Raw genomic sequence first — 25,129 nt, 5'->3', positions numbered from 1 at the left:
ACTGTGGACTGATCAATGGCCAGATTTGAAAAAAAAAAAAAAAATCGGTTGCTACACTCAAAACTACAATAAACCACTCCTCACACCCAAACTCAAATCTCGGATCAATTGCTTGTTAGACATGTATGCTCTCGGAGCCAACATTTATTGTTTTAGGCATTGTATTCTAATTAAATATAATAAATAATTATTTTTATTTATTTTATTTTTGGTTTAATTAATGTTCGATATTATTCTGTACAATCTTCTTAACTCTTCATTCTTAAAAGTTAAGAATATGAGTGACAAATAATTTATTAATGAAGTATTATAAAAATGTTTCTAGTCATAGAAATTCTAATTTGGCATTAGAATTCCGATAAGACTAGCACATTGTCCTTCTTATGGTGAGTCTCATGTCATTCTGTATGAGATATGGAGAGTAGATATGTGGATGATTGTTAGAGAACAAGTCATTGAACAATGATGGACTGCAACGTTCCACATGGTGTTTATCTACATGGCATTGGTACGTTGTATACAAGTATGCAATAGTCCTTTGAGTTGAGATAACATGGTTGTCTCGTACATATGGTGGACTAGTGTTTGTCAGTATGCGTCTTTTATTCCATTATGGTACTTGGTGGCCTAGTTCAATATTGTATGGAGACATGTGTGCATTCAATAGAGGTCCACCGCCTTGAGGTAACAAAGTTGTTTTAGTCTATTCAATAATCTTACAACGAGAATCTCTGGTCAGAGTATAATAAAGTTTGACTTTAGGTTAAGAATATTGAATAGACATTTTAACCAATTTATGGGTTTGACCAAGTTTGACCATGACATTTACCAGTTTATTGGTTGCATAATATTTATAAGGAAAAAGTTTATTGTAATATATAAATATATTTCTTTGTCAACTAGGTAGTCATGACATACTGCTAGGTGTCACTTATGACTTACGAGTTATTTAATAATGAGTTATTAAATATTGCTCGTTGCTAGTTTGACTATGAACCTAGAAAGTCGCACATTAATGGTTCAGGGTAATGCAGAGAACTTTAAAAGAAATCGATAAGGAGTTATTAATATTGAATTAGTACATTAATAGTTGATTAATGAATTAATTCAATATTGGATAGTTTTGAGTTTTTAAAGGCAACATTTGGGCTCAAAAAAGACTATATAAATAGCCTAGCCCTTTTTCTTAAAGAAAACCTGAAGATAAGATATAATGGCAGAAAAAAAAAAAAAAGGGAAAAATAGTTTTTTACTTAAAATCTTAGAGTTCTCGCGTGCCTGACTAGTGGACGGATTAGAGACTTCTGCTTCAAGGGTAATATTACTCAACTCCCTCAATAACGTAAAATCTAAGAAAAAATGATTTATGCTTCTGTTACGTGTATACATGTTTTTCAAACATTGCTATCATCCATGGCGACAAAACTGCATGTTGAAGGCCACATGACTCCCCCAAGTGACTAAATCAACAAGTGGTATTGTTTGGGTCGCCGCTATTACTACAATTCAAGCAAGTGGCTCTAGGGGGAGGTTAGATAAACGGGCTATATTGGGAGTTATTAGCGACATTGAGTGTGCAATTTTAAACCACAACCTTTGCAAATAATCAATGCCTATAGTAGCCCGACGCTTATAAATAATAGAATTCCTTGCATTTGTATAATTGAAATGTGGCTGCATTTGTGTAATGGGTTGAGAACACAACTTTGGTTTTGGGGAGTAGGGGAATTGGAAGGATCACATACACCAAATTCAAATGGTATGATCATCGTTTAATTCCCAATGTACATTTGATGTGTGTGATTGATATTACGTAGAAAGATTAGTTGTAGTCCTTTTCATTCTTTTCAAAAGATTGAATCTCCAACCATAAGGGCTCCCTACACTCCAACCCGACAGAGCATTTCCCTGCTAAACAATCGGATCTTTCCAAATGAATCGGATCGATCCACGTCGTTCAGTACTCTGGTTTGCGGACACCAAAAAGCTAATCTAGCAATCATTATTGTGTGGATCATGGTCCACACATGTTATGTGGACCATATTTTGTATACTGTAAAATAATGTACATTCAATAAAAAAAAATAATGTACTTTTAGTATATTAAAAATGTACACTGTATTCAGGGGATGTACATTATTTGTGTACTGAGTGTACATTATATTATATACTATACATTCAGTATATAAATAATGTACATTTAGTACATTAAAAATATACTTTTTGTTATGGTCTACACAGCACTGTGTGGACTATGATCCATATAATAATTTGGCAATTTATACCATACACCCCGGCGTATAGCTCTATGTGCGCCCAGCATCAAAACGACGCTGTATGAAATTGTTACGTAACGGATTTTTTTTTTATACTGTTAACGCCGTCAATTGGTAAGAAGAGGGAAGTGAGAGAGGGGCTCTAAAGAGATGGTGTCGTTGCGCCGATCATGCATCTTGGATTAGAGAACACGAGAGCGATCTGATTGTTCGATTTGCGCCGTATTCTGCAATTGTTGGATGTAAGCCATGTATGATTCGATTGCGCAGCAGGATGTGGCGGAGACAGAGCATACAACTGATCCTGTTGGAGTGGTAGATACAGAGGATGCTAATCCAGGTATTAATATTTGATTTTTAAGATTTTATTTTGTATTTTTGCTTGATGTATGATGAATATATTGAACTCGCCGTTGAATTATATAAGAATTGATATAGAATTGTTGTTTGATTGTGGTTGTTTTGGATGTTAGTATGGTTTGATTTGAAGATGTTGATTCAGGGAGGTTTTATGTGTATTATATGGTTTGATTTGTTCATTTTTATGATTATGTGTATTGTGCCATATGTGTATGTGTATTGTAGTTATGGATTATGTACATTAACAGTATGGGATATAGGTTTTATGTATTTTTATGATTATGTGTATTGTGCCATATGTTTATGTGTATTGTAGTTATGGATTATGTACATTTACAGTATGGGTAGTTAAATTGTATGTGATTTGCAGCTGATCAGGATTTGGTAGGGATGTCAGTGTGTTCGGTTGATGAAGCATATGACATGTATAATGATTATGCTTTTAGAGTAGGTTTTAGTGTGAGGAGGGGTAAGCAAAGATATTCTTCTGCTACAAAAACAATGAAGACGAAGATGTTCCATTGTTCGAAGGATGGATTTAAAAGGAGTACAGGAAAAGGGTGTTATTCTAAAATTGATGGTTGTACAGGTTGTGGTGCATATGTCCAATTCGATTTACATGAGAATGGGATGTGGATTGTTTCGAATCATGAGAAGTTGCATAATCATGAATTGGTTCCACCAAGCAAGAGTTACCTTCTAAGGTCACATAGGATGGTGTCTAGGAATCATATATCCTATCTTACTGATTTGAAGAGCAGTGGTGTGTCTGTTGCAGATGGTGTAAGATTCCTTAAAACACAATCAGGGGATCACCACTTGTTGGTTTTACAAGTAGGGATGCATATAACTCTCTATGTACCGATGCATTGAACAAATTGGATCGTACCGATTCAAAGACATTGATTGAAACACACTAGTTGAAGTCTTGGATCTTGCTGACATCTTGCAGTGAATACAGGAGCCTGTAGTTGCAGAACATGTTCTTGAAGCCTCTTATCAATGTGGAAACAACATAGATTATGAAGTCACGTTTGAACATGTTGCCATGATCACGCCTCTCAATGATGCCATTCAGCATCTGGCTTGTAGTTGGTGTGCCTGTCTTCACTCTCCACCGCTGTCTCCAAAGTGCAACCAAGCGAGTGAACTGTGGGTCCTTGCTCGTTACTTCAGCCTCCACAACAGTCTGTTGGCCTCTGGGGATGCCAAGTGTTTTCTGTACATCATCATCTCCTAGAAGGAGCTCTTCCTCTTCCATATGTATCGAGCATCTACCAACATCAAAGCGCTCTAGAAGGTACCTCAGAAGTTCACAATCACACAAGGATAGTGTTGCATTTAAAAGGGATCCAAATCCCATATCTCGAACAGCTTGGTGCTGTTCCGGGCTCAGACTACTGACAAGTGCACAGAGCTGCTTTGGGGAGGTCCGCACAGATAAATAATCAGTGTTTCTTGGTTTTTTCTTCTTCTGTTTTTCATCCTTTCTTATTCTCTTCGGGGCTTTGTCAGGTTCAGCAGCTGTACTGGCATGGGTTTTCTTTTGTTTTTTGGGAGCAGGCTGTTTGGGGGCATCACCGGCATCTGTTCTGGTTTCAACACCTGTTGATGCAGCAGCGGTATTTTTCTTTCTTTTACCTTCTCTGGCAATTTGTCGTAATGTAGGATCAGACGTGGTTGGAGGCGTTGATGTCGGTGCAACATTCTTAGTTTGGGAGATCTCCGGGGATTAGTTTTTGTAGTGGTTGACATATCTGTAACAACACATAACACATAAATACAAATATAAGGAATACATAACACTAATATTAACACCAAACAGGCAGTAGATTGGAATTGGGAATTTTACAGGGGTGCAAATGTACAATGTACATAATCTTATGAATGAATACACATAATATATAACTAGGATACACATAATTTTGAATATAAGATAAATGGTTATCTATGATGAGGTATAGCAACTGAGAACATTAATGTACTTAATATTATATCAGAATAAACACAAGTATAAGTAATATGTAACCCTAGTTGACATAATAACATAATACACATAATCATAGTTCTAAGTAATAGGTAACACTAATATTAACACCAGACAGACAATATATTGGGATTGAGAAGTTTACAGGGATGCAAATGTGTAATGTACATAATGCTATGAAGAAATACACATAATATATAACCAAGATACACATAATTTTGGAATACAAGAATAATGACTATCTATGATGAGGTATAGCAACTGAGAACACCAATTTACATAATATCATGAATGAATACACATAACATATACCAGGAATACACATAACATATATCAGGAATACACATAATGTTGAGTATAAAAGTAGCGGTTATCAATGATAAGGTATAGGACCTGAAAACAGTAGTGTACATAATCTTAAACCAGAATATACACAAGTCTAAGTAATATGTAACCCTAGGTATCATTGCTGTATTAACACAATGAAGTAATAGCATGAATTTTTGGACTGAGAAGTAATAGTAGTTATGCTTACTTGTATCTTTGCGATGTTGTATGCTCCTTTTGCAGAAGAATGTGGTGAAGTATTTGCGGTTTTTGGCGTATTTGGCGGAAAAACAGTGATCGTTTTTGAATTCCAGGGAGTGGTAATGGAAAGACTTCGTGAAGAAGAAAGGTTTGATATATATATATATATATATATATATATATATATATATATATATATATATATATATATATATATATATATATATATATATATATATATATATATATATATATATATTAAATGCGATTGGACGGACGGAGAGGCGTCCGTCCCGTCAAATGTCCACTAACGGACTAATCTTAAAACGCCACCGTTTAGCACATAGGCGCATAGACCTACGTGCAACGTGGTGTATGATATAACGATTGAAACAAAAACCACTACATTGATTGGGGCAAATTACTCTATGGACCAGGGTCCACCTTGTAAGTGGATCCGTGTCAAAAAAATACACATTTAATATTCACAATTTATTTACTGAATGTTCACAGTTTTTATATACTAAGTTTATCTATTAAATGTTCACAATTTTATATATTAAATGTTCACAATTTACATACTGAATGTTCACAATTTAAATTGTGAACATTCAATATGTAAATTATGTATTTTTACCTGAGCTCACCTTGCAAGGTGGACCTGGGTCCGTGGCATAACTATTGATTAATTGGGGTTAAGGTAGTGGGCTGACACATTTTATTAACTAAACGTCTAAACTAACTTAATAATAATAATAAAAAAAAAAGTAAACTAATTATTAAAATGAATAAGAGTATATACATCATTAATTAAAATTGCAAATGAATTATAACAAAAAAAAATGGTATAAATTAACAATAAAAATAATATTCATCAATACTTTAACAAACCAATAAAAATACTAAAATAGTCTCTTGTAAAATTATTGTCAGAATTGAGAAGCAAGGAATGAATCATTTACGGAGTTGCAGGTTACAACTAACTACTCATCAAAACAAACAAAGCCCAACCACCGTCCAGTATTTGGTTGTCGAGACTACCAACGTTTACAGACTCATATTAGCCCAAGCATCACTCTGCAATATTCCAATCACATTCGACAAATCTCCATCTTTGGTTTAAATAACTGTATGTGTTTTCTATGTTTGCAGTAAGTTAGATTAGAATTGTTTCCTCACCCAAGGATGACGACAAATTCAAGGACCACTGGACTAAGAAAATAACATATATAAATATATAAAAATATTTGGAGTGCCTTTCGTAGTTTCCTATCAATTAAATTCTTGAGAAAATATTTTCTAAGAATATATTTGATCTGAATAATTTTGCAAGGAAATTTAATTAACATGTTTAGTGTTACCATAAAAACATAAGAATCAAAATACCTTGAAAATTGGTTAAGATGTTTGGATTATTATTATTATTTTTTAGCTTTCTATGAAAATTTTTAAATCTCTAAGGGCATCTCCAACCCAATTCACACCAAAACACCAAATTTCTTCTCTAAATGTCACATCAGAAAGAATATTCTCACATCAAATTTTATTCAATCTCCAACCCATTAACACCAAAACACCAAAACACCAAAACACTAAATTTCTACACTAAAATAATTTGATTTCTCAATTATTACTTCGAATTTAATTAGTTTAATATAACTTAGTTCGAACTTAATTAGTTTAATATAAAATATAACTTGTGATGTAAATAATAATTTTTATTAACATTAAATTTTTTATAACATTAATTATTTAAAAAAATTGAATTTATTGAAAATTGAATTTATTTCACAATAATAATATATTATAAAATTTAATTTTTATTATTATGTTCTAGTTATGTTTAATGTATTTAAAATTTTAATTAATATATATTCAATATTAGTCTTGTTTCGATCGTCTCAATGAGATCTTTCAAATGATATAATTTATATTTAATAATACAAACTTTAAATATAAGTATTTAACAAAACAAAAAATTACATATAAAACAATTAAAGGATATATTTGGAATTATCAAAAAAAGCAAGGCAAAATAGTAAGTTTCCCTCCTTTTTATATTTGGCGCAGATGAACAGTGCCGCGCCATATATGGCGCAGCACTGTTCATTATCGCCAAAAAAAATGGCGAGATGGCGTAATGGCGCTGCACATTGGAGAACAAGAATTTGGCAAAATGGTGGAATGGCGCTTAAATTTGCAGCCGTTGGAGTTGCTCTAATATATCCTTATTAAGTTGTTATATACAAAGATTAAAAAAAGAAAAAAAAATATAACGAATAATTGAAAGTTTAATAAAGCACTAATAAATTAAAAAATCATATGTCAAAAATTACATTATGGAATAAAAATACCTATGCAAAAAAGTGTTAAGAGCGAATTTTTTTTAGATAAATAATGTTGTTATCCTTTATAATGGTGGGAGAGACAAAGTTCTTATATTTTTAAGAAACTTTAAATTTGGCGCCATAAAGGATAAATACACAATTGAATAAATTGATAAATTCACAGTCATCTGGGAAAAAGAATCCTACATTCCGTAGGCGGGATTTACTTTCCTTGATAGAATTATATTCTCATTGACCCGAACATTCCTAAGTCAAAGATTACACCACACATGTGATTAATTTTCCCGCTGATTAAAATCTCAGGAGTTAGGAAAGTTTGAAGTTTCCCGACTACCAAACACCCTCTTAGAATAATGTTATTTTTCTTTTTCAAATATGGCCTACTAAATCAGTGAGCTAAGCCCGTGCGGGCAAAAAAGAAGGTTGGGGAAGAATGAAGTTATTTTTTCCTACTAAATTTTCTTTAAAATATTTTACTCAAGATGTGGAATTTGTACTTTTTCCATTTATTAGATCCCCATAAATTGGTTGACCCCACACGCCCGCACGAGTTAAAAATAAATAAATTTAGGTGATGTTTGGTTGGAGACTTTTGTACCATACTATGCGATCTGATACTCAGTAGTCAGTATGATGTTTGCTTGCTTACTCTCGTTATTATGATCTACTACTAGATTCAAATCCTTTAGTAATTTTAAAACTCATTACTCTATTCTTCCCCCACTTTTGTACAATAGAATAAAAAATATGGAAGAAAAATAGAAAAAGATCATTATCCACGCATTAAATTTGGAACTTTATTATATATATATATATATATATATATATATATATATATATATATATATATATATATATATATATATATATAATGTTAGGATCGAACATGTGTAATTAGTTTTTAATGATACCAAACTCACTAGGAATTTAGACTCTTCTTTTTCTCTCGTTATTCTGTATCTTTCGTGTTGAACGAAAGTTGTTTTTGCTCAAAGAATGATTCGTGCTCAGCTGAGTATATAAACTAATCAGAGCATTCCTCAGTCAATCATGACAGGTTAAAGAGAAGATAAGATCAAGAGAAGGCCGAGAGATCCGCTGAGACCGAAACATGGAAGGGTCTATCTCTCGTGTAATTGACAAATGATAAAGAAAGATCATTTGATTTGAGAAGACAATGAATGATAAGGAAAATCCTTCGTTACTAGAACCCGAGACTACGAGTCAAGGTCTGACTCGATTAGACAAGTTCCACATATTTTCAAAAGCATATTTGTCCAAGTCTCAAAGTTGGGAAATCATCCTAGACAAATGGTGTCCTAGGAATGATATTTCAAATATCAAGGAACATTTAATGATTGGTACCTTTTGTCTTCACTACAGGACAAAAAGGTTGGTTGCTTTTTGAAGCGAACGGCTACATAGTACAAGCCTCATTGAAGTCTCCTTACTCAGTAGTCAATACACACTGTTAATAGGTTGAAATTTCATCTCCCTCTAACGGATGGGTTTTTCACTCCTATAAATACCCTTCTTAATCACTTGAAGAAGGTGCTGGTTTTATCACTCCATTGCTATAATAAAAAAAGAAAAAAAAAAAAAAGCTCTTAAAAACTCTCAAGCTACAAGCTTTTCAAAAATCAGTGTGTGTTTGTGAAGACTCTTCTAAAAGATCATCTAGTTTTCTAAGTCTTCACAACATCAAGAAATCTTGCAGCTTATACGAAGATCAAGCCACCATCAAGTCAAGATTTCAAGTTGGAGATACCATCAATCTTTTCCAACACCATCAAGTTAAGATTTCAAGCCACCATCAAGTCAAGATTCCGTTGTGCATTACTCTTTCAAGTTTAGTTTCAAAAATTGCATAGAGTCTATTCACCCCCCCCCCCCCCCCCCTCTCTAGAGTCTCATCATTCGGTATCGGGGCCAACAAGTGGTATCAAAGCGGTTTTCTTGAATGGTAAACACTCTGCGCATACTGCCTGGTAGATCCCATTTCAAAATCCTTCAAAAATCTTGCTTTATATTTGCACAAGTTTTTCAAAAATGGAAAATGATCATGGTCATAGATCTAGACCTCTTGCATTCAACTTATCCAAGTTTGATGACTGGAAAGTGCGCATGCAGGCTCATCTATCAGCGATTCATGATGAAATGTGGGATGTAATCACTGATGGACCAATCGTTGTTATGATGGTCAACCCACATGCAGCAGCTCAAGGTGCTGATGCTGATCAGATGATCCGGAAACCAAAAGCTCAACTCACTTTAGAAGAGAAAATACGAGCAAATCTTGACAATGTTGCACGAGATATTCTGTATAAGTCTTTAGATGAATCGTTGTTTCCAAGAGTGAGAAAATGCACGACTGCCAAAGGAATCTGGGATACACTCATGGATCTGGGTGAAGGTGATGAACAGGAGAAGGAGAATAAGCTCACTATGGCAATGAAAAGGTTTGAAGACTTCAAGATGAACCCAAACGAAACGATAAGTCAGATGGAGCTTCGGTTCGCGAAACTACTAGGCGAGATATCTGATTTAGGGAATGAACCAACCAGAAAGGAGATTAACTTAAAGATACTTCGTGGACTTCCTAAATCATGGGAGATGAAGGTGACAGCTATGAGAGATCACAGAGACCTGAAAACTGTTCAGACTTCACAAATCTTTAACGATCTGAAAGCCTACGAGTTTGAACACGAACCCAAGAGCACTGAAGAACCAGAAACCAGGAACATTGCTCTCGTTGTAAATCAGCAACCAGCTACGTCTAGCAGGTCGAATTCTAATCCCTCTAAACAATTTGCTTTGTTTGTGCAAAAATTTAAAAGGTTCATGCGAAAGAACAATTTCCAAGAGTTTTAAACATCGCCAAATTCTTCAAGTCGAAGGCATACAGAAAGGTTGTCTCATCCTAAGAAATAGGAACCAGAGGAGGCTCAAGTGTTGTGCTATAACTATAGAAAGTCGGGACATTTCGAAGCAAACTGTCATCATTCAATGGTCCGCAAACATCAGGACCAAGAACTAAGCATGAGCTCTCCTAACGAAAGAAAAGACATCGCTGAATTGAGCAAAAAGAATGCGAAACACGAATCCAATCAGTCAAGACATGATAGGAGACTAAAAGTAATGGTCGTAAATGAATCAAATGAAGTGGTTGAACAAGAACTGAGTACGTCAAGCTCAAGTTCAAAGAGCAAAACTTCAGAAGAAGAGAAGGGACTTCTATGTCTATTCAGCCAGGAAGAAAGTGATGACAACTTGTGTCTGATGGCGAAAGACGACGAGGTAAATTCTCAATCCTCTTCATCTACCCAAGTTGAATCTAGTTCAGAAAGTGAAGAAAGTTCCGTTGAATCATTCATGAAAATGATGAGAGACTTCAAGATTGTGAAAATCACATACTCTTTGTTAAAAGAAGATAACTCTCGACTCATGATCAAATGTGAAGAGCATAGACGCGTTAAAGTCAAAAACATTGAGCTAACTATCACCATTGATCAGTTCGAAAAACAAGTTCATTTTCTTAAAGAGCTGTGCACATCAAGAGAGATAAGAGAGCAAAATCCGTGTGAGGTCATTGCATCGTTTACTAATTCATCTAAAATGATAGATCGGATGGTGAACAGTCAAAGACCATCTAGGGAAAGAGCTGGACTTGGCTACGACCCAAGCTCGTCTTCACATTTCTTGTTGACCAAACCCACGGATCCGTTTACCAGTGGAGGCTTAAAATCTGTGTTTGTTCAAGGTCCAACCCAGTCTGATAAGGGTATAGCACCACAAACAACAAGCCATTCTAAAGGAAAGGTTGTATAACGTTTTGTGGAACCTACAAAAGGGAATTTCACGAATGGCAATCCGAGACATATTAAAAATGTCAAACGGAATGGACCCAAAGTAAATAGACCGAGTCTATATTACAAAAATGGTCTGTCAACGAGAAATAACCAATTGAAGGAAAACCCTAGTATCAATCAGAGGCAAATTCGTTCAGTGAATCAATGCAAAGGTTATTCACAGGGAAATCGCAATAACCTTCCTAATGGACGAAAGAATAACGGGCATGCTAAGCCTCAGAGGTCACTTAGAATACCATTGAGAGGTGCCAGAAGGCTCTATCGTTCTGAAGACGACTGATTTGTGTTTCCTGAACCGATGACGAAAGCAGAATTCGAAAAGGTTCACAAACATAAACAAACTCATTATTCTAAGGTGTATCGCAATCTACCTGAAACCCATTTTCAAAGTCGATACAAGCAAGCCAAAACTTTTTCAAAAATCCCATACGATTATCGCATGTTTAATGGATACAAAGGACCAAGGATGAGTAACACCAACTCTAGGTTCGTCTGGATCTCGAAATTAATCGCTAACCCTCAAGGACACGAGAACGAAGGGGTACCTAAAACTACATAACTTTTTAGTTCAGGTACAAATAGAGCCGAAGTCTATTGAAGAAGCTGTAAGCGATCCAAATTGGGTCACAGCCATGAAAGAAGAACTCCATCAATTTGGAAAGAAATGAAGTATGGGAGTTGGTTCCAAGACCCACTCATCAGAATGTTATCGCAACCAAATAGGTTTGTAGAAACAAAATGAGCGAGGAAGGGGTTATTGTTAGGAACAAAGCTGGTTAGTTGCCAAAGGCTATTTCCAAGGGGACTGTATTGATTTTGATGAAACCTTCGCTCATGTTGCTAGACTGGAAGCTATATGCATCCTTCTAGCATATGCTGCTTTTAAGGAATTCAAAGTCTTTCAAATGGATGTTAAAAGCGCATTCTTAAATGGTTTATTAGAAGAAGAAGTGTATGTCGAACAACTACCTGGATTTCACTCAGATCTCAAACAGGATAAGGTGTACAGACTAAGGAAAGCTTTATATGGATTAAAGCAAGCTCCAAGAGCTTGGTATGACACACTTTCGTGTTTTCTCATCAAACGTGGCTTCACGAAAGGAGTAGTTGATAAAACTCTCTTTCGCATCAAGGATGAAAATCATATTCTGTTAATGCAAATATATGTGGATGATATTATCTCTGGAAGCACTAATTCTAATCTATGTGGAAAATTTTCCAAGCTTGTGCAAGCTAAGGAAAGTTTGAAATGAGTATGATGGGAGAGTTGAACTACTTTCTTGGTCTTCAGGTTAAGCAATGTTCTAGCGGAATTTTAATAAATCAAGCCAAGTATACTAAGGACTTGGTTAAGAAGTATGCAATTGATGGCAAGTCATCAGTAAAGATTCCCATGAATACTTCGTTAAGAATGGATATTGACAATGAAGGAAAAGAGGTTGATCAAACCAAATATAGAGGAATCATTGGATCACTATTATACCTCACGACAAACAGGCCAGATATATCTTTTGCCAATGGTGTGTGTGCTAGATTTCAATCTTGTCCCAAGGAAAGCCATCTAAGTGCAGCGAAGAAAATCTTAAGATACCTTAAGGGAACGCAAAGTGTTGGACTTTGGTACCTGAAAGGATGATCTTTAGACCTAGTTGGATATTCAGACGCTGATTTTGCTGGTTGTCGAATTGACCAAAAGAGTACCTCTGGGACGTGTCAGTTCTTAGGGGGAAGACTTGTGTCTTGGTTTAGCAAAAGGAAAAAGTCCATTGCCACAATTACTGCTGAAGCTAAATATATAGCAGCGGGGAGTTGTTGCGCTCAAATTCGATGGATGATACAACAATTGAAAGATTATGGTGTAATTGCACGAGATGTGTCCATAAAATGTGATAATACGAGTGCTATTGCCATTACTCACAATCCAGTGTTACATTCATGAACCAAGCGTATTGATATCAAATATCATTTTATTCGTGATCATGTTGAAAAGAAGAACATATCTCTTGAATATGTCAACACTGAGGATCAACTTGCAGATATACTCATGAAGCCACTCAGCAAAGGAATATTTTCATCTCTTCGTCACGAGTTGGGAATGATCAAAATGGCTTAGTCGAAAGGTCATGTCATCAAAGCCTTCTTTCGGCACGCCTACTGTAAATATTCCTGAAAGATTCCGAGAATCATGCATTGGACAGTGCGGAAGAACATCTTTCATCTTTCTCAACACGAAAGCAGAGATTCGGTTTCATACTATAAAAGGAGACATTACCATGAAGAAGAAACCACACTAACTCTCTTTTTAGTAATTCTTCGTGTAGTTTTATTTGCAGGAATGGATAACCGCAAAGGAAAAGGAAAGGTGGTCAAAACTTCTGATCTAGACGCCAAGAAGAAGTTCTATAGGCGAATGGCATGGAAGGAAATGCGAGAAAGGTTCGGTAATAAGTCCTTGCCAGGAGAAGGTTCGCAAAAGACAGTCATCATCTCATCAGATGATGAAGAAATTCCCTCTCCACCTCGTATGGCATCAAGTCTAGTGGAGGACTTCTCACATGTTCGACCTCTCCAAAGCCCCGGGTATAAACCTCGCGCTCCAACCCTGACCTCTAAAGAGCTTGAGGAATACAACGAGCTTTTTGACGAAAGCAAAAGGCTGCGGATTGAGAACAGTGATATCTTTGACTACTCTCCACCTGGCACACCATCAGGTCTTTCTACCCCTTTGAAGTCAACAGCCTCGAGCAAAAAGAAGAAGGAGGGATCTCATTATGCTCCTTTAAAATAAAAATTGTTGTACTTCTCTCGTTGTGATTCAATGAATGAACGGTGACTATGGTTTATCTGGTTCATTTACTTCTTATTAAGGAAGAATGACTCTTGCTCAAAAGCAACTAAGCACGAATCATTCAGAGATATCTGACCAAGTTATATTTACTTCATGACTATGGAAAGATTCTTGGATAATCATGATACTTTCAATGGTCAAATGAATTAATGACATTTGGTATATTCCAAGAACATTGATATATTCATTAATTCTAGAGTTACGAGAAATAATCAATGCGATGAAGAAATTTTTGGTCCTTGAAGTAATCATAACTGACCAAGGCATTGAATGGTCATTCAATGTTAGCAAAGCTCCACCACCCGTGATCTAAATCTCTGGCTATATAAGGAGCTATGGACTCTCAGTGTTTATCATTCATCAAGAATAAGTTGCCATGGATAGCAAGAAGCAAAGTGATACTCCATCAAAATTGATGAGAAAAAATTATCATACTCGTGAGGCTGCAAAGAGAGCAAAAGAAAGGCAACTCAAGATCAGAGAAGAACATGGTGATCTCTACCCTGGGATTAGTACGAAGTGCCCTATGGACATATCTTCTGATGAGGATGAGTACCCATCTCTAGAAGGATTCATCACTGAGGATTCTCCACCTCCTCAAGAGAAGGCACCAAGTCCTATCGGCCTGGAAGAAAGCCCCAAAAGTGATGGTTTCCCACGAAAGGAAGATTTTGCCAATCCTCTCTATGATAGGGATTACTTGAAATTTCTTGAGACCTACCGTGATAGTGAAGTGGTGTATGATGAAGATTCTGATGAAGATGGACAGAAGGAGAAAATGAACCATCAAAGTCAGACAAAAGCATGAATCGACCTATCAAGGACTATCTTGCTTTCTACTACTTCAAAAATTCTCTGAAAAAGGCTGGAGAAGATGAGTATTCTGACTCAGACACCAAAGCCACAACGAGGTCACAACGCACGTTGTGACATGCATTGTGACACTGGCCAAAAGATCAACGAAACAGGGGAGAATCACAACGCCACGTTGTGATCCACGTTGCGAAGCAGAAGAAAAAGAGGAATTTCCAGAAAGTTCAACGTGCGTAGCAACGCACGATGTAACCTGCGTTGTGATGAAGGCCGAAGGTTCAATGCACCCTCCAATGCAGCAGCAACACACGTGGTAACGAGGAAGAAAAGAGGAAAATTTAAGTAAGTTCAACGTGACTCACAATGCACGTTGTGAACCTCGTTGTGAAATAATTTGAGAGCCCAACGCAAATCGCAACGCACGTTGCTACGTGCATTGCGACTTCAAGATTCAGGAGTCCGCGATTTAAACCCTACCTAAACCATCATTCTCCCATTCTATTCTCTCAACTCACACAAGAAACCTCTCCAAATACAAGGTATCCTCTCTTTTGCTATTTCTTCCATCTTTAAGAGCTTACAAGGATCAATCTTTGTAGGAATCTCCATCCAAGAGGTAAAAGCTAAGCTTCAACTCTTAATCTCCATTTATGTGTTCTCTAAGCTTTTCTCTCTCTTTAATGTCATGAATGCTAGTCTACATTTTGATGAGTATATTGTTGATTGAATTTGATGAATGTTGGCTAGTTTTGCATTTAGGACCATTATATAGAGTGAAAATTGCCTTCCTTGCTTAGAAATTCTTGCATGAACCCTAAGTTTCTCTAATGAAACGAGTTTGTTATACCGAATGAGGGTACTTATACTTCCTTAGTAAGAACACTCTCCAAAGATATCTTTGATTGTAGATGGTAGGACGATATGTGAAGAAAGCAATCTTAAAGATCCGGTACATACCTTTCAAAACAGATCCGCTGATTTCCTTTCCAAAAAAGTCTTCTCAAACCGCGTTCAGCATTTTGGAAACATCTTCCTTTATCATATCTTCAGTGTCAGTGCGTCTGTTGATGAACCTGATCAATCAGTCTTCTGTAATAACAAACAGACACCAAGCTAAACCCTATCTTAGTTTGCCATAATAATATTGCGAATTATATGTTGGGGTTTTTTGGAGAAAATAAAAACAATAACAAACTCCCCCTTTGGCTATTATTTGGCAAAATAACTCGACTAAGATAAACAATAAGCTAGGGAGAAAAAGGAAGATAACTGTCGCATAAAGGACATAAGTCTGAAATACAATCCTTAAACAAAAAATAGCACACAAGTCATGCTGGACAAAAACAAGTAGTAACATTCTTCACAAATCATGAGGCCATCACATACACACGCCCAGACAGGGCCAAAAGATACGAAGTCCAACAAAAACCCACAAAAACTCCCCCTGAGTTTAGGCACTCCCCCTTTTTGCCAAAGATAGATAAAGGAACATTTAAGAATTCGAGGGACCTTCACTGTCAGACTTCACATTCTCAGCAGCATAAGACTCAGTCAAGCTCAGACGAAGCAAAACAGTCGCAAGATCAGTACGGGCTGCAGTGAGTTGCTTCGCAATAATGCCATTAACAGTTTCAAGCTCAGACACCCGAGCCTTCAGACGGAGAGATAGTTGAACATCCTTTGCATGTGACGAGTCGTCAGTAGGAGTGCCAGCATCAGATGATGGAGGAGCATTAACAGGTGTAACATCTCGGATGTGCTTGCCATTCAAGAGGCGTGGATCAACAGTATAAAGCAGAGTTGGACTGATAATCTCACTTGGCATTGGTACTAGGCCCTGCGTCGTCAGAACTCCAAATATGAGATTAGGATAAGGCAATCTTACCTTCTGCTCCCTCTGATGAATCAATGTGAGGAAATGATAGAAGATCCACTTCCCCAGATCAATGGACATTTTGGTGCCAATACGGAATAGGAGAGCAGCCAGTTGCTTGCCAACTGTATGAAAATGGGCAGAAGGTAGCCAATTGTGGAGGGCAATCGGTGCAGAATAACATATTTGGAGGTTAGCTTCGAGCTAGACAGAGTGTCAATATCACCTGTAGGCCATACAAGAGTTTAACCGCCAGTGAGAGTCCTTGCAACCAAATCCCAATCCGTAATCTCTTCTTCATCAACACCCTTCAACCCATAGTATTCATTAATCACGTCTGGACCGAAAACATACCACTTTCCTCTGATGAAAATCGGCATGCACCGGGTCCCCGTAAGATTGTCAATTTCTTCATTCAGATTGCAGTAGAACTCGTAGGTCAGCAGCTTTGAGTAGGGGCAAATGGAGGTGACAGTCTTCATGAGGCTAACCTCACTCAGCAAGGGTGAAATGTCACATACAGAGTTCAATTGATTCTCATAACCGATCGCTGAACTATAAGCTCTCATCTAACCATCGTAGACCACTTTCCTTGAGCTGTAGCAGAAATAAACCGAGGTTTGTAAATTGTTGTGTCAGGATTGTCCGAAGCAGCTTGGACATCAGGAGTGACACTCCTTCCTCGCGACCTTCTAGTGAGTTTCATCTTTCTGGTAGAAGAGGTGGAAACCGTAGCAGGAGCCTTGTTCTTGATAGACAATCTCAGAGTTTTGAACACATGTTGGACAGGTGGATCACTTTCCGCCTTTACTGATTCAGCAGACCGTTGTCTTTTCTCAGGTTGAACCGTATCAATATTATCACCACCGGTTTCAACCGTTACTCTCTCAGGGACTCCTTTGCGTTTAGATTTTCTTGTCTCTCTGGATGGTGAATGATCAGTTGGGCTTGGTGAGACCGAGTGGCTTGTTTCTGACACTGGGGCAGTTGAAGAGCCAAGAAGTTTGGAGACTTCTCGAATTTTGAAAGTAGTCGAGTCTGGATGTGCTGTCGCTTCCACTGTAAGAGGTCTAGACAACTGGGCTTGTGGACCATAAACTTCAGTCAGTATTCTCTCATCATCACTGTCTATCTGCACAGAGGGATCATCAGGATGAATAACTCTATATGGTTCCGGTACAGAAGTAGAAGGCAAACCTGCAAAATGTCGAATGTGGTCAAGGCTCTCAGCCAAGGTAGAGGATTTATAAACTGGAAATCCATCAATCGGGTCAGAGGGACGAGGACTTAAATGTCTGGCAGCCTCAATTTCAGAAGGCAACTTAGGAGAAACAGCAACCGGGCAAACCTCAACCGGTGACTCAGTAGCATCAGATAAAGGCACAACAGGAATTGCAGATCTCGCAATATCAGCAGAGTACACAACCAGACTTAAATTTTCTACCTTATCAGATTGGTTAACTTTTTCTTCAGAATCACTGTTAAGGGCAACTTTTGAAGGCTCAATTTTTTCAGAAGATAAACGAAGAGGATCATCAGACACAGAGGATTTCATAGACAGTAAAGCATTCTCATTATCAGATTGTGCAACAGGCAGAGCAGATTCAATATCGTTAGAAATTAAATCATCGGGCTTATCAGGAGAAATCTCAATAGGGGTTTCAGAAGAAGTATTAGACATGTTACGAAGAATCTCGATACGATGTTTGGCCTCTTCCTGTGCAGCTTGAAGATAGAGAGGTTGAGCTGCTATCCGTCGTCGCGAGACTTTTTCGGATTCCAGTGCCCTTTGGGCGAAATATTGGAGGAAAGCCCCAGCACGGTTTCCATCTTCAGGCTCAGGAATGGACGCAGGGCTAACATCATCACTTGCTTCGGAGGCCAACACCAAAAGATCACTCGTATCATCGTCGGACCAGTCCGCATAGAACTCCGGGTAGCCTGAGAGCACTATGACTATGATTTCGTCGCGGAGAACAGAGTCAAGCTTTAACTTCTTTTTCATAGCAAGTTGGAGAAGAGTCTTTACATGCTTCATGGCTGTTTCTGGTGAATGGATTTTCCTTCCCAGCTTGATGATAATATTTCTCATTGCGTCCGCCATTGTTTTGCGATTTGGGAAAACAGAGAGAAACCCTAGGTGTAGAATCAGTAAGCAAATAACAGAGAGATAAGTAGTATTTAGAACTCTTCCTCCAAAGTAAAAGAAACCCGATCAAATATATAATCCCAAGGGTGTTGAACACTATTTAATGCGGTTATCATAATGCATGCAGCTGATGTGATTGACGCAACGGTATAGCTCCTTTTTAAGGATAAAACGGATGATTTGAATTTTGAAAGATGCAAATTAATTTTGGTAACCAAAGTTAAGATAATATCTTAACATAAACAGAAGAGAGATTAAAAAGGAAGTCAAATATGTAATTTTGACCCGTGATTGAAACCACCATACACTCTCCTTCTGTGTCATCATCCTGCCTTATTGATCAATCCTGCAGATTCCTAGAGCAGATCTGAGAATCTCAAACCGATTTGCGTCCAGAGGCTTAGTCAGTATGTCAGCCAATTGCTTATCTGTTTGAATATATTCCAATTCTATCTCAGTTGATTCTACCAAGTCTCTGATATAGTGATGCCTTATATGAATATGCTTCGTTCTGGAGTGTTGAACTGGGTTCTTTGAAATATTTATTGCACTGACATTGTCACAGTAGAGTGTCATAGTCCTTTGTGTGAGACCATAATCTAGAAACATTTGCTTCATCCAGACCAACTGAGTGCAACATCCTCCAGCTGCTATATATTCTGCCTCTGCAGTACTTAGAGAGATTGAATTTTGCTTCTTGCTTAGCCATGAGACTAAATTCTTTTCAACAAAGAAGCATCCACCTGATGTACTCTTTCTGTCATCAATATTTCCTGCCCAATCAGCATCAGAATATGCACTCAGGCTGAGTTCACTGTCTTTGGAATACCATAACCCATACTGAATTGTGCCATTGATGTATTTCAAGATCCGTTTAGCAGCTATCAAATGTGACTCTTTGGGATCAGATTGATATCTTGCACACATCCCAACACTGAACATAATATCTGGTCGACTTGCGGTCAAATATAGCAGACTTCCAATTAGGCTTCGATATACTGTGTTATCAACTGATGCACCTGTATCATCTTTTGACACCTTTGTGGAAGTGGAGGAGTTCTGGGAGTTTTACATGACTCTAGATCGAACTTTTTGACCAAATTCTTGACATATTTTTCTTGTGAGATAAAATAGCCTTCAGTACTCTGTTTAACTTGAAGTCCTAAGAAATAAGTTAGTTGACCCACCATGGACATTTCAAATTCTTCCTTCATAACCTTCACTAAGTCATCAGTATATTTCTGTAGAGTAGATCCGAAGACAATATCATCTATGTAAATCTGAGCTATAGTAACATGACTTCCAGTGGTTTTAACAAACAAGGTCTTATCAACACTCCCTCGGTTATACCCATGATGTAACAGATACTGTGTCAGACATTCGTACCATGCCCTTGGAGCTTGTTTAAGCCCATAAAGAGCTTTTCTGAGCTTGTAGACATGCGTCGGATGAACTGGATCTTCAAAACCTTTAGGTTGTGCAACATAGATATCTTCATGCAGATACCCATTCAAGAACGCTGTCTTAACATCCATCTGGAACAGTGTGAATCCCAGAATACAAGCGACTGCCAACAAAATTCTGATTGACTCTAGTCTTGCAACAGGGGCAAACGTTTCATCATAGTCAATTCCCTCTATTTGTGTATATCCTTGAGCAACCAACCGAGCTTTGTTTCTTGCAATATTTCCAGCTTCATCAGTTTTATGTTTGAAGATCCACTTTGTTCCGATTATGTTAACACGGTCAGGCCTTGGTACCAGATCCCACACATGATTGCGGTCAAACTGATGTAGCTCCTCCTCCATAGCCTTAATCCATAGATCATCCTGCAAGGCTTCATTCACATTTTTTGGTTCTATTTTTGAGGTGTAGCAGGCAAATCCAGATATTTCTATCAGATTGCTCCTCATTCGACTTCTGGTGTTCATTCCATCTGATGGATTACTAATTATGTTGTCTGGTGGATGATTTTTTTGTGTTCTGGTGGGCTTATTCTTACCATCACCATCCGAGAGAAAGTTCTCCTGTTCTGGGCTTTCTTTATCTTCTTCTGATGAATCATGTGTGTCAGGCAGTTTGGTTTTTTCAGCTGTTTCTAACGGCTCACTGATAGGAAGGTCTGTCTCTGGATCAATCACCGATGTTTCATCTGATTCTCCTGGGTTATCATCGATAACAACATTCACTGATTCCATGACTGATTGAGTTCGTTTGTTGTAAACTCTATAAGCTCGATTGTTTGGAAAGTATCCAAGAAAGATGCCCTCATCACTCTTGGGTTCAAACTTTCCCCTTTGTTCCCTATCAATTAGAACATAGCATCTTGTGCCAAACACATGGAAGTACTTCAGATTTGGCTTCTTCCCTTTCCATATCTCATATGGTGGCTTAGTCGTACCTGGTCTGAAATAGACTCTATTCACTGTATGACATGCTGTGTGCACTGCTTCAGCTCAGAAACGCTGCGGTAGATGCGATGCGTGTAACATCACTCTGGCCATTTCCTGCAAGGTCCGGTTATTTCTTTCCACCACACCATTCTGTTGTGCTGTTCTGGGAGCCGAGAACTCATGAGCTATTCCATTTTCAGAGCAGAAATCTGAGTATAAGGAATTTTCAAACTCTTTCCCATGATCACTTCTCAGTCTTTGAATTTTTATGATGGGCTTGTCCTTTTCTTTTTGTACTCTTATGCATAGAGTCTTGAAAGCATTGAATGCCTCAGATTTTTCTCTCAGAAAGTATACCCAGCTGAACCGAGAGAATTCATCTACACAAACAAAGATGTATTTCTTCCCGCCAATGCTTTCAGTCTGAGTTGGTCCCATGAGGTCTATATGGACCAGTTCTAGACATCTCTCAGTAGTGATCACTTTTACTGCTTTGTGAGGAGCCCTTATTTTCTTTCCAATGGCACATGTACCACAAACTCCTTCCTATTCTATTTTGAACTTAGGTATCCCACAAACAACATCTAATTTGATCATTTTATCCATATCTCTAAAGTTTATGTGACCCAATCGTCGATGCCACAGTTTTGATTCGTCTGTTTTAGATATTAGACATGTTGTTTCATTAGTCATAACATAACAATTGTCATAGGATCGTGTTCCTTACATTACCACTTGGTCTACTTTATCACGGACTCTGCAGCAATCACGATTGAAGCACACATTCCAATTTTGATCACACAGCTGACTGATGCTAATAAGATTTGCCTTCAGACCACTGACTAGGAGAACTTCGTCCAGATGAGGCAATCCTGGTACATTTAGAATACCTTTTCCAACTATCTTTCCTTTTTGTCCGTCTCCATATGTTACTGACCCACTGCTAGGTTGAACAGCCATGAGACACTTGACATTCCCAGTCATATGTCTGGAACACCCACTATCAAAGTACCATCTTGCTTCAGTCACAGAAGCGGTCAGAACTACTGTGGGATAGCATATTACTTCAGATTTCCTAACCCAAACCTGTTTCGTGAAGGGGGCAATATACTTATTCTGATATTTCTCCTTCTTCTGATCTCTGTAAAAGAAGTAACATTCAGGTTGGGTGTGACCTTTTGTTTGACAGTAGTGACAGATGGGTACGTATTGTCTAACTTTTACAAATTTAGTCTTGAACTTTGAGTAATGAGATTGAAATTTTACTCTGCCACTCTCAGTCTCAGCAATCCGAGTGTGCATAATTCTTTTCTGCTTTATCTGTACTGACCGTGATGTCTGACCTTGTTCATAACTGTGAACTGATTTATCAACTGATGTACCTTCTTTGATAAACACTGGCGCTGTCTTTGAGGACTCTCCTCGTTCGAAACCGAGTCCCTTTTTATCATTGGGGTTTCGGCCAGAATCCAGAATTTTGTCTAAGGTAGAAGTGGTATCCATCATCTTGATGTTCTTCTTTAGATCCTCCAGTTCTTTTATCAATTTTCCCTCTCGTGATCTTATCTGAGTAATAAGATCTTCTTTTGTGACAAGTTCAGTGTTTAGTTTCTTCAGGATATCATCTCGCTGCTTCAGATCTTCATTCAGACTCTTGTTGACTTTCACCAGTTGTTCCCAACTTCCAACTAGTTTAGCAAATTCCAGTTCCAGTTGTGTATGTCTCTCTTCAAAGTCATCTGATGATATGTACGATTCTTCATCGGTATCATTCTCTTCTGATTGGTTTTCTGTTGTCGTGAAGAAGGCCACGAAGTTTCCCACATTTTCATTAGACTGGACATTTTCTGCTTCATCTTCATCATCACTCAGGGTCGCCACTGACATAGCTTTCTTTCTTTTGAGATAGGTTGCACATTCAGATTGTATATGTCCGAATCCTTCACACTCTCGACATTGCACTGATCGGTTTAGAGGTCTAACTGTGAAAGTTGGATTACTCTTAATTTGTCTTGTTCCGCCACTCTGAGACTGACTTTTCTATGAGAAGGAGGGCGTTTCTGTTTTCTGATATGAGGAGTTTCCACTTTTGTACTGTGTCCTGTTAGGTTGTCCTTGACTCCTGCGGTTGATGCCTTTCAATATTTTCTTAAAGTTCTTTGTTAGCAAGGCCAAAGCTTCGTCATCTATTTCATCTGTGTCAGATTCTCGATCAGCTTCAGCAACAAAAGCTACTGACTTGCCTTTTCTGCTGGCTACAGGTTCGTCATCAGCTAGCACTTCAAGTTCATAAGTATGTAAACTTCCCATAAGTTCTCCCACACTCTTCTTCTCCCAACCTGAGTGTTCCTGAATTGCAGTCACTTTCATTCGGAAACGTTTGGGAAGAGATCGAAGGATCTTTTTGACCACTCTTTCATTAGTAAAAGCTTCACCAAGAACTGAAACTCTGTTCATCAAATTCTGAACCAGACTGTGAAAGGTTGAAATTGTTTCCTCTTCACCCATCCTGAGAGATTCAAACTCTGACAGTACCAACTGAAGCTTTGACTGCTTGACATCACTGGTACCTTCGTATATGGTTTCAAGAGTGTCCCACACACGTTTTGCTTATTTTATTCCGGTGACAAGAGTAAAGATAGATTCATGCAAAGATCCTACAATAGAATTCAGTGCCTTATTGTTTAGATCTGAGGACGTCATCTCTTCTTCAGTCCATGTCTCTATAGGTTTGGCCCCAGCAGTTCCATCAGCATTCTGGACTGTTGGAGGACTCCATCCAGTGAGAACAATACGATATACTCTGGTACCTTGTGCCTGAAGGTAAATCTCCATTCCAGCCTTCCAGAAGGAATAGTTGTGGTCATCCAATTCTGGTGGTTTCATACTTGTATCCATCCTGAATCAAAAGACACCCAGCCAAAACACACAAACCGAAAGCAGACAAACGCCCAACAGACAACAGTAAAAACAGCCTCTTAAAGAGAGAACAATGCAAAAAAATACTTCTCGTAAGGATCAAGTCATTGTATAGACTTAAAAGCTCTGATACCACATGTAATTTTGCATTTCCCCAGTTTAAGATGATTATTAGATATAAGCAACTGGTATATAGGACTGACTGATGCGGAGACGTGAATTGTCAGTCAGACAGATAGATTGAAGATTAGTTTGTTGAGGAAAAACTAAAGCAGATAGTAAAAACACACATACGATGTTTACCCAGATCGATACAGTGTGTATCTACATCTAGGGGACGATCACCGAAACGTCCAATCCACTAACTCATAATCCAATGTACAAAGGTAGAGAAACAAGAATCTCATCCAAGTGCCCCACATAAGGTACGTACCCAGTCTACAAAGGTTTAGTGGATTGTTGACGACGGAGAGCCACGCATGCAGAAGTCCAACGAAATCCCTTCGATTGGAGAGCTAACTCTGATGCAGTCCGCTTCAATGACGCAGTCCCACGTTGTTCCCACAACTGAGTGATCTTCGCGTCCTTTCGTTTAAGCAACGATAGTTCTTCTCGAGTTCTTCATCATAATCACCAAGAACTTATATTCTTGAGAAGAGGCATGATAATCAAAGATATGATCTTCTGTATAGCAAGGAGTGTTTCTGTCTTCTTAAAACACGTAACCCTAATTGATGACCGAATGAGGGTACTTATACTTCCTTAG

General features: G+C 37.8%; 1 protein-coding gene across 1 annotated transcript; it reads right to left on the bottom strand.

Annotated features, from left to right (window-relative positions):
* Positions 1-16,521: 16,521 nt before the first annotated feature.
* On the bottom strand, positions 16,522-17,471 carry LOC109157776. Its single transcript, XM_019305617.1, has 2 exons — positions 17,153-17,471; positions 16,522-17,027 (listed from the first exon to the last, which is right to left on the bottom strand). Exons 1-2 carry the CDS (start codon positions 17,469-17,471, stop codon positions 16,522-16,524), a joined length of 825 nt encoding a protein of 274 aa, XP_019161162.1.
* Between the last annotated feature and the right edge of the window lie 7,658 nt (positions 17,472-25,129).

Source organism: Ipomoea nil, unplaced genomic scaffold (genome assembly GCF_001879475.1).
Source record: "Ipomoea nil cultivar Tokyo-kokei standard unplaced genomic scaffold, Asagao_1.1 scaffold2792, whole genome shotgun sequence".
NCBI lineage: Eukaryota > Viridiplantae > Streptophyta > Magnoliopsida > Solanales > Convolvulaceae > Ipomoea > Ipomoea nil.
The sequence above is the reverse complement of the archived record's forward strand: the minus strand, read 5'-3'. Positions and strand labels throughout refer to the sequence as shown.

Bases quoted from the DNA above. Each gene is read 5' to 3' on its own strand.
- LOC109157776 (XM_019305617.1), bottom strand. From the start codon at position 17,471: ATGAGAGCTTATAGTTCAGCGATCGGTTATGAGAATCAATTGAACTCT. The intron at 17,028-17,152 runs GTTAAACTCTTG...ATTTTCATACAG, and splicing joins TGCAAGGACTCTCACTGGCG to TTGGCAAGCAACTGGCTGCT.